General features: G+C 32.2%; 1 protein-coding gene across 1 annotated transcript in view; it reads left to right on the top strand.

The window, feature by feature from the left end:
- Positions 1-16,295, top strand: part of Smp_133210 (putative alpha-glucosidase) — a gene marked incomplete at both ends in the record, with an annotated part of 19,676 nt that extends 3,381 nt beyond the window's left edge. Inside the window, one exon of the mRNA XM_018793432.1 lies at positions 14,079-16,295. Coding sequence (XP_018647945.1) covers positions 14,079-16,295 — 2,217 coding nt within the window. The remainder of the gene's footprint in view (positions 1-14,078) is intronic.

Here is a 16,295-nt window from a genome sequence, read left to right as displayed (position 1 = left end):
ATTGTTTTCCAACTCCTTTAGGTGAACTCTCTGTGTCCACCAACCCGGGTTGAAGTACCAGATATTCGCTTCTCGTCCTCTCAAATTCCGTAAACACCAGTACTGCCACGAGAAGAGGATTTATTTTATGAATACCAAATATACTTTATAATGTATTACTTCCAAAATTATTATTCAGTAATTGAGTGAATATATCTTTAATGGATAAACTATATAACAGACTTCGTTGAATGGGGATTAACGACAGTCGCTAGGCAACATAGATTTCTTACTAATTGTTACTTATCAGATAAGTGTATTTGCGGTTTTAATGAAATCAATATTCTTCATAGAACTCCAACCTATATTAACCAGCATTAAAGTCAAAGGTGTTAATAAGGTAAACTACTCATAATGAAAATTAAATTCTTTTAAGTTTGAAATGGTATTTGTTGACAGACCTACTATAGTAAAGTATCACTTTTATACTAACAATTAACCAGCATTCTCTTATTAAAATGATTATGATTCCAAATAAGAGAAAAGGTTAGTAGCTCAAGTGAACACATTTGGTATTGTTGTCCTGTCTGAGTTAAACTCCCGATAGAATTAAATGCTAATGATGTTATGGAGAAAGACAATCAACCATCCGGCTTAAAGTACACAATAATATCAAAATATTGAGGTTCATTTAATAAATGATTGCAAATCCCTGTATTGATGACCAAGAACTCAACATTTTTTAAGGTTCGTCAGTTGCATTTTTATTTCTAACAAGCCATCATTATGGTTCAAAATTATCTTGGTATATGGCCAAACAAAAGTGTGTAAAACGTAGTTAGTGGTTTGATGCTGAATCAACGAGTACAAATAAACAATAAAGCTTACATTTATTCATCTTCCGTTATCATGTACCAAATTACAAACAACCTATAGTGAGCTTTATAAGCAAAGATGGATAGTGGCTAGCAGTGGAATCCAGGACGCGCGCTTCGTCCTATTTGGGACTCGTCAGCTGGATGTACCTGCATCTCAGAGTTGATGTTCACTCTGGAACTTGAACCCAGTACCTTTCTCTTCAAACGCCATCGCGTTATCCACTCAGCTACTGGGTCCTGATAGCCACTTGCTTGTGCAATCGGTTCAAGTTGAAATTCACTTAGTATTGTTTGTTTGAATCTTTCCATTGATTTTTAGAACTGCGATTTATTACCCTCCTATTGACATGTGTGCATACTGTGTGTATTGCCTCGACATGGCCTTAATCCACAAGCATTATAAGCAAAGATGGATAATGGCTAGCAGTGGAATCCAGGACGCGCGTTTCGTCCTATAGTAAGCTCTTTATAACAAATAATCTGTCGAACTGTAAACAGCGTGAATCTACCTAGAAATGGAGGATCAGCCCCATATTCCTTCATAAGGAACAGATTAAAATTAATCGTTATTATCGTTAGTCTAGTTTAGAATTAGTGAATTCTGAAGCATAATAATATTTGAATATTTTTGATTTGGTTTATTTTTCACATTGTTTGCATACATTGTCTCACAGCATGTCTTTTATCATTTAACAAATCTGTACATTTCACTCTGTATCCACTATTCTATAGAATATCATTATTTAGATAACTTGTGCATTCAAAAGATACATACATCCAACAAAATGGAATCCAGTTTTCTACTCCCTGCCTTTATTCTTATTACTATGTTTAGAATTCATTTAATTGTCTTAAAAAGTCATTTCAGGTGTTCATAGTTCAAAATCATATTGAATATAATTCGAAGTATAAGGTTGTTCATAAAATTATCAAATTTCCCATTGTCAATCATAACTATTTATTTTCATTTAATCTCTTTATAATCATGTAATTGTGGCTATCTAGCACTTAGGATACTTCAAATTCTTTTTTCTAGTGATAACCCTTTAAAAAACTGAGTATTCGCCACTTATTGACGAAGTTATTGTAATGATACAAATACCTGAATTTTAAACATTAATTTTCAGGTTCGAATAGTGCATCATTTACCCAGTTCTAGACAGCCAAGCAGTATCACTAGCCCTTACAAACCAAAACCGTTTCTAAGTCTAGTACATTAATTAACAATGGATTGCCGAATTACATTATATAACAGAATAAAAAAGATATGAAGACGATGAATAGATTTTACAAAATAAGACTACCGATATCAGTCTACTTTTTACATAGCTATCTTGATGTTTACTTAGACGGGAATTCGAATCTGTAGAGCTGGAGAAAGAATTTGTCGAAAAAACATCTTTTTTTTCTATTGTTTTGTCGTTCTAATTTTATTGTTCTAATAATCAGGATTTTTTAAATGTTAAAATGAAAATATGTGTTATCTTATTAAATATTGATGTGAATAATCAACCAACATATGTCTTCCTGATTAAGTAAGCTGACTGTTTGTATAGGTAATAGGAAATTCATCATCATGATCCTAAAACATTACAATAATAAACAACATCGCTATATAGGGGGTTTGTGGAGATTGTTAAATTTCATAAGTTACATCATGGAAATATGTTAGTTAAACAACCAATGAAAGCAAGGAGTCACTGGATAGAGGTTTCGTCCTGATGTGAGACTCCTAAACAGAGTCGTCCAGTGAACCCACTGGGGATCAAACCCGGGGACCTTTGGTTTTCATTGAGGACGCTTAACCATTTGAACTGCTGCATCAGCGTTCAGAAATACAACTTCAGTTGATATAGACAAGACCCTTGAAGCACACTGTTGAGGAACCCTCTACGAGAACAAAACAGCTGTCTAGTGCTGCTTGGTTAGCAATCATAGTTTAACTAAGATCAGTCCATAGTGTAAACTAGGAAAAATAATTTCCATGGTAGGGCAGTGTTTGCACTGTGGTACAAATTGAGTGAAGCGAAGAAAATACAAATGTATGGAATTAAACTGAATATTTAGTGAGATTGTGGTTTGTCACAAGATTTGAGAATTTTTAATTTGACCTCGTGTGCAAATTTAATAATCCACTAACTATGAGCACCAGACTGTAACGAAAAATCTATCCAGTTCTTCCTAGTTTTCCATGATAGTGCTCCAAACACTATTTATCCGTAGTTAGAACTATTTTTTCATAACTAAAATCTTATCTGAATAATAGATCTAACACTGACAATAGCCATATATATATATATATATATATATATATATATATATATATATATATATATATATATATATATATATATATATGAAACATTGCTGTAATTTTTAGTGACTTATGCAAACTCAAATATTGGTCCAAACGACTTCATTAAGTCAATAAGCTTCCATCACTCATATCATATAAGTTGAAGGAAAACTAGGAACAGCCAAACTAGGAAGTTGGGTCAGTTAATGAAGTCATTGACTGTTGGATTGGGCCATCTTGATATATGTAAACTATCTGGTTATGCTCAGTGCAATTATTGTGATGAATGGCTAGAGAAATCCGATGATAGGACTCAGGACCGATCACAATGACACAGATACAGGCATTCTTTGCCTTTCCGTAGATCCTGGATTTTAAAATCATCTTATACTTTTTATTCCGCTAATTCATTCTTTTTGAACCCATATTCTTAACATGAATATAGAAAATAAATTTACCAGAAAAACTTATGATTTCATATAGCATATCTTAAATTCTTATCAATATTCTTTCGGAAGAAACGATTGGCATCATTAGCCAATATTCATAACATATTTGCACACCACAAATACAACTCACACAATTACTAAAACTATGTATTAAGATAGTTCAATCCAATTTTAACAACAAATTATGCTGTTAAGTAGATAGTGTGTCAATAAGCAGTCCTTTAGGAATTACCTTTACCAATATATTTGTTTAAAATTAAGAAAGAACGTAATTACTACCTGTCACTAACGAGACCACACTATAGGTAAGATACGTCAGCGGTACTTTGGTTTTGAATAACTACGTAAATCACGAAAATAAAATAGTTAAATCTTTCAACAAAGTCCATCACAAGGTTAAATTCACAATGGAACATAAAAGAAAAAAAGAGGGGTTCAATTTCCTCGATTTAAGTATTGTCAGGAGAAATGATGGAATGTTTCATAAGTATGTATATCGAAAAGAAACTTGGAATGGACAGTATGTACGCTTTCACAAATTCCATTGGCTAAAAATATGGATTGGTGTAAACGCTTTACCATAGAGCCAGACAGTTAGATTTATCAGTAAAGCTCGAGGAAGATCATCGTGTAATGAATGACTGTCTGCAAGAGAACAGATACCCTTAATCAGCAATAAATACTGAAGTAATATGGAAGAATATAAACCCGAAACCAAAATATTTTCATTCGAGTCCCATTCAAAAATGATCAGATGATGAACAGAATTAATCAAAACTGGAAGGCAGCCTTAAAAAGTATATTCACTACTATAAAGTTGATTCCGTTATACACAACATTATGATGAATAACACAAACAGAAGTGGATATATATTTGTCATATGTTACATCCTGATGTATATACCAGTTTACATGTATATGCAAAAGCGTGTACATTGGAAGGATAGAAAGACAGGATTCTATTCGTTTCAACGGGCATATTCTAGAGATCCTATGCCTTCAATAAAAAAGCTATTTGCGAATTTCAGTAGCACACTACCTACTAGACACAGAATGCAATTAGGGTTTAATGAATTCATTCAAAGTTATTAATAAATAGTTTAATTCCATGTTACTAGAATTCTAAAAAGCCATAGTAATCAGAAGGATTAAGCCTGACCTTTAAATTCAGAAACAGTCAGTAATTAACCTTCAACTGCATTGGTAACATTTTGACCTCTTTTTTTGCAACTGGCTGTAAGAATAATTTAATGAGTTGACCTGACACGGCCATCTTTTCTAAACTTCCAAAAAGATGTTCGCGATAATCTGAACCCATAAAATTATCTTGGCAGTATAGAAACTACTACATCATGCTATTATACCAAGACCCTTTCTTTACAACTATAATTGTTAACTTCTATCATACTACATACAATTTATTCGTTATTGGTTGGCTATTCATTTTTAACATGATGTTATTAATTAGAAATAACTTAACATATAACCTTATATGTAACTGAAGAGAAAGCAATACAATCAAATGAATTCATCATATTTTGTAGTTATTGTTGTTCTTGTTTTGTTCAAATTTATGAACGGAACCAATTGTATGAACATATTCTTTATGGCTAATCGTTTTTTTTAATTTTTACTATCACCAACAATATTGAATAAGTTTACTGTTTTATTATTCATCTCATTATATAATGTGTTTTAGTAACTTGAGCCAATGGACATGTGCCAACTTCTTGAATTTCTTTTTATAAATAACTGGCCAAACAATATTCAGTCATGAAAAGCAATAAATAGTGATTTGGATTATCAACAAGCATAAACTATAAATTCACTTAGTATTGTTTGATGTTTTTGGACTGCAACTGGTCAGTCTAATTGGCATATGTGCATACTGTGCGTATTGCCTAGATATTACCTTAATTCACAAGCATTGTAAGCAAAGATGGATAGTAGCTAGCAGTGGAATCCAGGACGCGCGTTTCATCCTATTAGGGACTCATCAGCTGGATGTACCTGCATCTGTGTTAAAGTTCACTCTGGGACTCGAACCCAGTACCTTTCGCTTCAAACGCCGTCACGTTATCCACATAACTATTCTTTTCGTAAATAATATGAACCCTTTTTCTTGAAGCTAATTATCTTATCTAAATAAATCTTATTTAATGTAGATGGATGTATACATATGTAAACTTCATATGTATTGAATTCATTTGGAAATGAACTTCTTTTAAATTCCTTTCTTGCCATTTTTTACACCTATTTTAATCGATTTATATTGACTTTATGTCTCTAGGTAAATTAAACAAGTGAAAAATATTCTATGTTATCCAACTAATTAATAATAATAATAATAGCAATATTGACTTAAATCGTCTTTCGTTTAGGATTGATTGTGTTACCTACATAAGTAGACTTTCAGTAAAAATTTATCATTTAATATATATTCCAATATATCTAACGTAAAAATATAAAATAGGATTAAAGAAAACTCAACTGAAAACAAGCTTCAATTGACCCATGATCACAACTGTTCTTTAGATTAAGTATATTTCCATTGATCATTACGGTTATTTCAAAACTGAACTTCATTTATCGTTACATTTCTGTTACATTTCATGTTGTAATATGTAATATTAGGTTGCCATTAGCTAATACTACTCAATTCAAATATAAATGAACTAGACTAGTTATAGCTTCCCACTACAACTCTGAAACTTTTTGTTATACTTGATCGTCGGTAAGGAACTCATTATTATCAACATGAAATGCTTCAAAATGTCATTCAAACTAAAGATAGCTTACATTCCATAGTTATCAAAACTAGACAACCATTGAAATCTAAACAAAATTGGGTAGCTGTGCCGTATAATTAAGGGGGAGTTTTCAGCTTTCGAAACTCATAGTATCACCAAGGACTGAGACCAGAAACATCAGATCCTGGATTCGGTTCCGGTAGGGTTATGCAGGCGCAATGATGATGAATCCCATATTACGGCGTGGAATCTGTGCAATGTTTCCTAGTTTCCATTAGTTTTCTAATTGAGATTAGTTCCTTTCTGTATTGTGCTAATCTATGAGATAGTTTCCGAATAATAATGTTCAGTGCATTTTTTTCAGTAATATGTTTAAGTGAAAAGTAAAATTACATCAGTAAACAAGGCTGAAAAATTGATTACAACAATGTTTTCTGAATGAAGAGGTTTTAGTTAACTAAAATGAATACTGGCCCTTCAATTTTGTAAAAACTAAATATATGTACAGACTGACTGATATACCATATGTATAATGTTAAACACCTCACTTAAGCTTATTCGATAATTGGGACAAATTAATCAAGTATTCAGAACTCTTTATTATGCATACCTCTTATGTGTTCAATCAGTATGAATAATATTCGGGAAATTCTAATTAGTGACATCAAATTTATTCCTCTTTTGATTTTGTGTGTTGCATAGTAGCGGCTGACTTGTTTTCGACGGGGAATATGGTACAGAACTAAATGAATCACGGATATGAAAGGGGCATATTTTAGCAATGTGATTTTTTGTTCTAATATAAACTTTTCCATTTTTACACGTTACTACTTATAGTTATTTTCATTTATCAGTCTAATTTAATTATTCATTCGTAATATCTAATGAATAAATCATTATTCATCATTATATTAATTAAAATAAGAAAGAATCCATGTATATATGCATGCACAAATATCGACTTGTTGACCATGTTATCTACCGATTAATCTTATTGTATTTTGTTCACAAATTAAAATATATTACTGAATATAAATATAATCAGTATTAAAAAAATATATTTATAAAGTAATATTGGTTTTTTATGTGATCTATACTATCATCTATAGTTAATTGTTTAACAATTAGTCAATTTAATGTAACCGAATAAAACCCGAATATTATTAATAACTAATAAACAATAATTATATTATTATATATAGTTGAAACCATGAGTCAATTGAAGCTAGACCACCGTCGAAAACCTGGAAGCACTGTAAGGCCGTTTCGTCCTACTATGGAACTCCTCAGAAGTGCGCATCCACAACCCCACCTCGCGAGACTCGAACCGAGGACCTACCAGTCTCGCGCCAGAGCACTCAACCGATAGACCACTAAGCTGGTATCCAACGGTGTTATTGTTTAACTTCAACCAATCCACGAAGTTGAGCAACCATTTCACCAATGTCTTCAGGGCGTTGATATCTCCCAACTCTACCGGTTACTGCTTCCCACTAGGACTCCAGGAAATACCTCATGGAACCAGTCACTAGTGAAAATATGATAAGGGGGTTGTTTGTGCTCGCGCGCGAGACTGGTAGGTCCTGGTTTCGAATCTCGCGAGGCAAGATCGTGGATGCGCACTGCTGAGGAGTCCCACAATAGGATGAAACGGCCGTCCAGTGCTTCCAGGTTTTCGATGGTGGTCTAGCTTCAATTGACTCCAGGATTTTTCATATATATGATAATTCTATTACTTAATAAGTAAATATGTAAAAATTTTGATAAGAAGATACAATCTGTAAGGTAAGAATAAGTCAAGTTTGAAGCTGATCGTGTTTCTTTAAAGATATCATATGTTCTTGCTAGATACTACTTATCAGTTAAAAATGAAATGTATGAATTATTGAATATCAACTGACTAGTTCAATAATAAGATTATGTTCATCATAAAACAGAAACTCTATATATTTAGTCTTAAGTGGAATAACTTTTGTGAACTACTAAAGAATCCTAGATAAGTATATAATAGACAATAGACCAGTATTCTCTTGGTTTTCTTCAATAGTCTATGATTTAGCTTAACTCTCTTTATAGAGCATTCTAAGTAAACAAAGATTGATAAGATCATTATGTTCTTCAATGCTATTCTCTTTTGTATAATGTTAGTTCACGAAGAATGTTTTTAAATAACCATGTTAGGTATATTTCTTATTTTCCAAAGTATATTATCAAAGCATATATATACGACCACAGTAGATAGGATATTTTATCTGAAGCAATAAAATCCCACACATTACTTCATAACTAATATCGAACATAAATTAAGCAAAAACCATTTATTTAATTAATCTAAACATAAAAAGCCTGATATCTAATATCAGTTGTATCGTAGTGGTTATGACTGTCAACTTCATGCGAAATGATCGTAAGTAACTAAGATACAACAAACTGAAATGATAGAGAAGATTCTTAACTCAATAGGATGATTTTAGTTGTTTCACATTGTCTAAGGTGAATAGTTTGATTTTGATGCTTTCATTATTGTTGTAAAGATTACTATCAGATCCTACCTCAAGTAGATATAATTGCTGACAATATTAGTTAACGTCTTAATAGATTCTAAACATTTTATAAAGATACATACAGTTAATATTAACAATTGTTCAGTTAAAACAAATCTGAAATAGGGATGTTTATTGAAAAATAGGCAGCCCAAAGTCTGATCAATCTGACTGTTGATATTGTCACACAAGATTTTGTTATGACGTAACGTATAATAGAACGAAGAATATTTATTCTTTACAAGAACACTTTCTCAATGAGATATTTTTGTAACAAAAACATGATAGATGGGTTGTTGTTGATGTTATTGTTCAGTTCTAGATAAGTAAACTAACTAATAATGGAATGAATAATCCCTAATGATTGACAGTTAACATCAGGTAGTATGAAAACAAACTCTGAAAAGTATCACGTATAGTGAAAAGGAATAGTACCCTGTACGTTGAACTGTTCGATTATTATTTTAAAGTAATAATATGTCAGTAATCGAATAGGTCAAGTTATTGCATTTCAGACTTTATGACCTCACCAAAAGTTTCCTTATTCTATCCAAGGATTAGTCCTATATAACAATGACTAATCTTAAGTAATAATAATAATAATAATAAAATTACTGACTGGGCTGTCTGATTTGCCTTTGGTTTGTAGACCCTTTTTCACACGAATATGATAATTGAAGTTGAAGAAAAGTTTATATTTCAACAGCATTTGTATTATTTGTTCATTCTGTCTCATTCAGCCTAGTTTAGATTCAGTAAACAAATGAAGTTGAATTTAACTGACTGACTGATTCTCATCCGAATAAGACTTGATTCATAAATATTTTTCTTAGTAAATTTAGCAGAAAGTCGGGACGGTAACGCGAAGATCGTGGAACTGAAGTCTTCTTCAATTTAAATCTTCCTAAAACTTAAATTATAATTTCTTTATACAATAAATGGTCTCCGAAAAAGTAAACGTTAAGATGTTTTTTCAGTAAGTTGTTGAAGTTTTCTGATTTCTAATATCACTATATCTCCGCCTGTACTCACTAACACCTGATTTCTATATGGAATTTAAGAAGTTTACAGGAATCAACGAAATATGAACTTAACTAGGTCTGGAATGAGATAGTAACTGACTGAGTAGAAATTTCATAACATCAGTGGGGGGAATTGAAAATATATATTACTGAATTTCAATCTATTCAATAGCGCTTCTTGCAAAACTTAGTGATATAACGCTGGTTTCACATAATTAATAATAAGGATATGAGAATAAAAACACCGTATGACACAGTTTATTTAACTCAGTGATATATATATATATATCGTATCAAGACATTACTTTTTTTCAGTATGGGGTTATGGAGATTGCTGAGTTTTTGATTGAGATTATGAATCAATCAATGTTAGACCACCATTGGGAACCTGGAAGCACTGGACAGCCGTTTCGTCCTAGGACTATGCAGTGCTTCTAAGTTTCTTTATTTAAAAGCATTACGGTTTATATTTCTATTCATTAAAGTGATCATTTAAATATATTTTTTCTATTATGATGACATTAAATAATTTCAACTCAATATCATATTATTGGTGGTATTTATAGAAACTCGATTAATAATCTCACAAAAACACTTAAAATTACTTTTCCAATCTTCTAACTGTTTCTAGATATTCAGATTAGGTCGACATGTGAAAAAGGGGATTCTTTTCCCCAATACCTTTTTTTTACATTACCTTTCTCTTGAGAGTAGTTACTGAAATTTTACTTGATTAGGTTATTTGTAAGTCAGTTAATTTATTTAACATTAATATCAAAATCATATTTATAACTGACCTAGATGCTGTCAACTAGCTACTTATTTGAATAATTATTTATCTTTAACTTTTATCCTGATGCAGAACGATCATGTGACCCATGATCTCATGATTGATTGAGTGAATATGAATGGGAACATACAATTTGAACGAACTAGAATACAGTTGTCTGGGCAAATAACTTAAAAAGTAGTAGGATAGATATTCTTATACAAAAATACCATATGTCATTTCTATACAATTCTCAAACGTGTACTGTAGTAATTATAAGACAGCCTACTCAAACTGTTTGGACCATTATTTATCCAAACTTTCAGTTTTTCCACTAGATTTTCCTGTTTTATATTCGTTCTAATTAATCAATTATGTTTGCCTACGGCGTTCACTTATAAGCTTATTTGTTTACAACTTATTACGTACCTAATTACTGAGAAACTCATAAGTGACTGTCTCAGTAGTTCACAAATTTTCTTCCTTTACCGTTTGGAGAAACGAGAGTTTCAGTCCCAATCTGGAAAGATATTTCATTCTAATTGCTCAACAATGAGATATCATGAATTTCAAATTCAACTCGGCAGTGATCTAGAAGAAAACTCACTGACCTGACTATATACGAGGAAATGAAATATTACTTCTGAACTGTCTTTGTTTAACACGTGTTCCACTATATGTTTATCTGTGGGCTCGCACTACTAATGAGTCTAAAACCTAGGCGAAACAACTGACCGTTTTCCTGCTTTATTAGTTTCTAAAATGTAATCTATTTTCACATTCAGATTGAAAGTAATTAATAATTTCTTTATGATTTATAATTATCTAAAGGAATATGGCATCAATGGATTTATTTTACTGACAATTGATATGTACTACATCAAATTGGTTTTATAGACGGACGAAATGACGAAAAACATTCTTTCTATAAAAGTCATCAAAAACAGTTTATGTAATGATGCTTCTTCTCAAAAGTAGTACAATTAACACAATATTTATAAAATAAGTATTCAGTGATTATAACATAGGAAGGTGTTATAACGAACAAACTATGTATAATTTTCTGTTTAAATTAGATGATTAATGAGTTTATTACTATTGGAAGCCGTTAATGAGTAGGTTCCCTGAATAATGTTGGGTGAATTTAAGCATTCAGCATTAAGAATTTACTACAGTTTGTAAATCAGATCAAGATGTTACGGATTGATGTTATTATTATATTATCGTAAAAACATCCTTAGTGAAGCCATTTCCGATGATATTATCACCAAACATCTGATATAATCTAATGTAATATCAAGTCATTTGGAGTGACAGTCACACTGCAAATCGCTCTATAGAATATAATCACTATTAAGAACTATAGAGCATCACATTGATGGCTATTCAAAGATCGGTTCTTATAGATCCTTTCTACTGGAAAATCAAACTAAGTTGTTCCAGAACCTTTATATGCTAGTACATATCTCTTATCATCTACCCAGCATTTTATTGACTTTTCTAGTATATACTCCTAAAACTCAAGTCAAGAAAGTACTGATGATTTGCTACAAGATAATCAAAACTAATCAATTAATGTAGTTTCCCGTAGGAACTATTATGCCAATAACCCAATGAAACAAGATCAATAAGATCTGTTTTAATATCATTTGAAATCTGGTCATGATAGGATGTTTGCTTCGATGATATTTAGTCTTTCAATAAAAACAACAGTCCATATAGCACCACTAAACTAACGAACATATTTTATTACTATGAATTATTTTACTTTATAGACCGTCTATTTTAAGTCTCTCATCTATATTGTTCATAATCCTATTAAAAGTCATGTTCATTATTGTTGAAACAACTAATGAACAACAACTATGCTCAAATTGATTTGTTACATTGAAAACCACTGTACAGGGATACCGAAAATGTAATACACTTTCTTTTTTCAAACTGAATTCCTTTAAAGAAATGATAATTAAATTTACTCAAAATATGAGTTAAGAAGTTGATTCAATGAGTGAAAGCATAACGGTCTGTTCTTTATTTTTTAATGCATTGGTCTCTGGTTAATTGTATACTAAGCAAGTCGTTCAATCATAATAACAATGTTAAAAGTAAGATATGCAGTAGTGCGAATGAAACATTTAGTGTGGAAAGTAGACAAAAGTATGTTAAGATAACAGTTGTATGGGAGTGATAATTGTATTTCATCTCTCCTGTTAATATTTTTTGGTCCTGTCTATATGTGTAGGGTTTCAGCTGTTACTCACTCTTTGTATGAATTAAAACATTTTTGGAGGATTCTTATCCCATTGAAATCAATTGTATATCCAGACTCTGTTGAGTGTAATGATATCGCTGAATTGCTTCTTAGTTTTTTCCAAGATTCCTGAGGATCTAGGAATATTCTTCAAGCAGAGTTTGTGTTCCTTCAACCTCATGTTCAACTGCTGTGATGTCTCACCTGTACATACACTATTACAGTTACTGCATTTTATATCATATACAAAGTTCTGCTATATTTCCTTGAAAAGGCTTGGATCATACTACCGAGCAAAATGTTAGATTTACTTAAAATTCAGTCGCTGAGTTTTTAAGAATATAATTTTTCCTTTTAATGTCTTACACTGCCTCAGCCCCAATTACTGTAAAATTGTTCATCCAAATTTACACGAAATTTTTCGTACATCAGAATATGATTTCTACTGAAGTTATTAATCAATTATCAGTATTGTGGGTAACATAATTCATACATTTATATAAGTGAGGCAAATATAAGTGACAAATATTCCCTATTCTATGATTATTGTTAGCAGTGTCTCTCCATATTCGGAAGACAATGCGCTTTTATTTGGAAGAGTAATACGTTTGTGATTTTCACACTGGATAAATTGTCAAACATAAGTAATATAGATTTACCTGTTGAACATTCCTTATATGTATTAAAGACAAGGTTGGACTTGATAGTTTCAAATGAATTAAGCATTGGGTAGAAAGTTAATAATAAAAATACTTTTGTTTTTATCCCAATGAGTAGAAAATTTGTATTTCTGACGTTTCGTAACTTAATGTAGGCCACTTCTTCAGAGCACATAAATTTAATTGTACAATTTAAAATACAATGTTCCTACTCATTTGGATATAACAAGAAAGAATTGTTTATTATTCGATTCCTTAACTCTAATAATGAAGGTAAAACTTCAGTGCAAGTAGAATTCAGATGTACAATGTATAGATAAAAAAACAGTAGTAAAACCACAGGAAATTTCATACTACTTGCAAAGCTTCTATTATTTATTATTTCATGAATATAATGAGAAAAAAATTAAAATCATATTATCTACATCATTATAAGACTAATGTTGTTCCACTTCGTTTTCTTTACTAAAATATTACTGTAGATCATGCGAAACAATCAAAAACAAGATGTGATTCTGGATTCCACAGGTTCACTTACTTCATCTCTAATTATTTCAAATCAATTCTTACAAATAACATTCCATGTGAATGCACAAAAAGGCTTTGGTCCTGGAGAAATTGAGAAAGTATTTCCAAATCCATTAAACAAGTGGATGCGCTTAGGATTTTGGTCACATGATGGGATACCTCAGCCCAATTCAAATCTTTATGGAACTCACAATTTCTTCATGGGTTTAAAGTATGATGGCACAGCATTTGGAATCTTCTTTTTAAACAGCAACGCTCAAGAAGTAGCAATAACACCTCTACCAGCCATCACATATAGAACTATTGGTGGCATTTTAGATTTCTTCGTATTCACTGGACCGAAACCACTAGACGTGATAAATCAATATTATGATCATATCGGTCATCCACCGATACCCCCATATTGGTCACTCGGATTTCATATCTGTAGATATGGAATGAAAAATCTGGATGAAGCCAAAGAAGTCCTCAAGCGAAATGTGGATGCTGGGATTCCGATAGATGCTCAGTGGTTTGATATTGATTATATGGATGCATACAAAATTTGGTCAGTGGACACAAAACGATTTGGTGGGATAGATGTTTATGTTAGGGATGTTTTACGTAAGAAGTATAGTGTGAGAACAGTGTTGATCATAGATCCAGCTGTCAGCACGAAAGGTGGTACTGGATATCGTCCATATGAGGATGGTATGAGACACGGTATTTTCATTAATGATAGTCGAACTGGAACACCGATTCTAGGTACCGTGTGGCCAGGTGAAACAGTTTTCCCAGATTTCTCACACCCATCTGCTGAGGATTGGTGGTTCAAGTCGGCGTCCGATTTCCATAAAGTGATCAACTTCGATGGTTTGTGGATAGACATGAACGAACCAGCCAATTTCAATAGTGGATCACTCAGTGGTTGTCCATCATCGAATACGCTTGACAATCCTCCTTATGTCCCAAAAATCCTCGGAAACTCTTTATACGATAAGACGATCTGTCCATCGGCCTTACATTACAACACAACACACTATAATATGCATAATATATATGGTTATGATATGGCACGTGTAACCCACAATGTTTTGACTCGAATGTTTCCTGATAAACGACCTTTCATATTGACGCGTTCAAGTTTTGCTGGTTCAGGTTTATATGCCGCTCACTGGACAGGAGATGTTTTATCGAATTGGGATAGTTTGAAAACTTCTGTGGTTCAAATCATTAACTTTAATATGTTTGGTATTCCTATGGTTGGTGCTGATATATGTGGATTTACAGGAAATACAACAGAGGAGCTGTGTATCCGGTGGAGTCAGTTAGGTGCATTTTATCCGTTTGCTCGAAATCATAATGCACATGGTTCAAACAATCAAGACCCTGCATGTTGGAGTGAAGAAACGACTATAGCTATAAAACAGGCTATCCGTCTAAGATACCACCTACTGCCCTATATGTACACTTTGTTCTATAGATCATACTTAAATGGAACAACTGTGGCTCGTGCCCTCGCATTCGAGTTCCCTGAAGACTTGGCCACACATAAAGTCAATGCACAATTCATGCTCGGATCGTGCATCTTAGTCACTCCAGTGCTCGATGAGGGTCGTACATTCGTTGAGGGTTACGTTCCGTCAGGAGAATGGATTAACCTATCCAGTGGCAAACGATATTTTAGTCGAGGTACTTGGAAATATTTCGATGCTCCTTTGAATGTCATTCCGATTTCTATTCGTTGTGGTTGTATAATTCCAATGCAAGTTTCTGCTGAAACAACAGATATCGCTCGTAAGAAAGGATTCGGTTTATTTGTGATTTTGTCTTCAACTGATGATGGAAGTGATGCTGCTGGTCAGAGGATCACAGCATCAGGTGAATTATTCTGGGATAATGGAGATGATGGTAATTTAAATTATGTACACGTCAAATTTGAAGTACGTGATCGTACTTTGACAGTGACTTCTACACCTTCGAGTGTTGGAAGCTTAGAGAAAATTGATTTTCAAGAACTGGACGTTAAACAGATTTTTATTGTCGGCCTCAGTAAAATCCCCAGTGAAATTATGTTGAACAATAATCCATTGAAATTTACATATCATCATAATGAGCAGACTTGTCATCTAACTAGTCAATATTATATGACACTATCTAAAGACTTCACTATTAAATGGATTTTTAATTGA

This window comes from Schistosoma mansoni, chromosome 1, assembly GCF_000237925.1.
Source record: "Schistosoma mansoni strain Puerto Rico chromosome 1, complete genome".
Taxonomy (NCBI): Eukaryota; Metazoa; Platyhelminthes; class Trematoda; order Strigeidida; family Schistosomatidae; genus Schistosoma; species Schistosoma mansoni.
The sequence above is the reverse complement of the archived record's forward strand: the minus strand, read 5'-3'. Positions and strand labels throughout refer to the sequence as shown.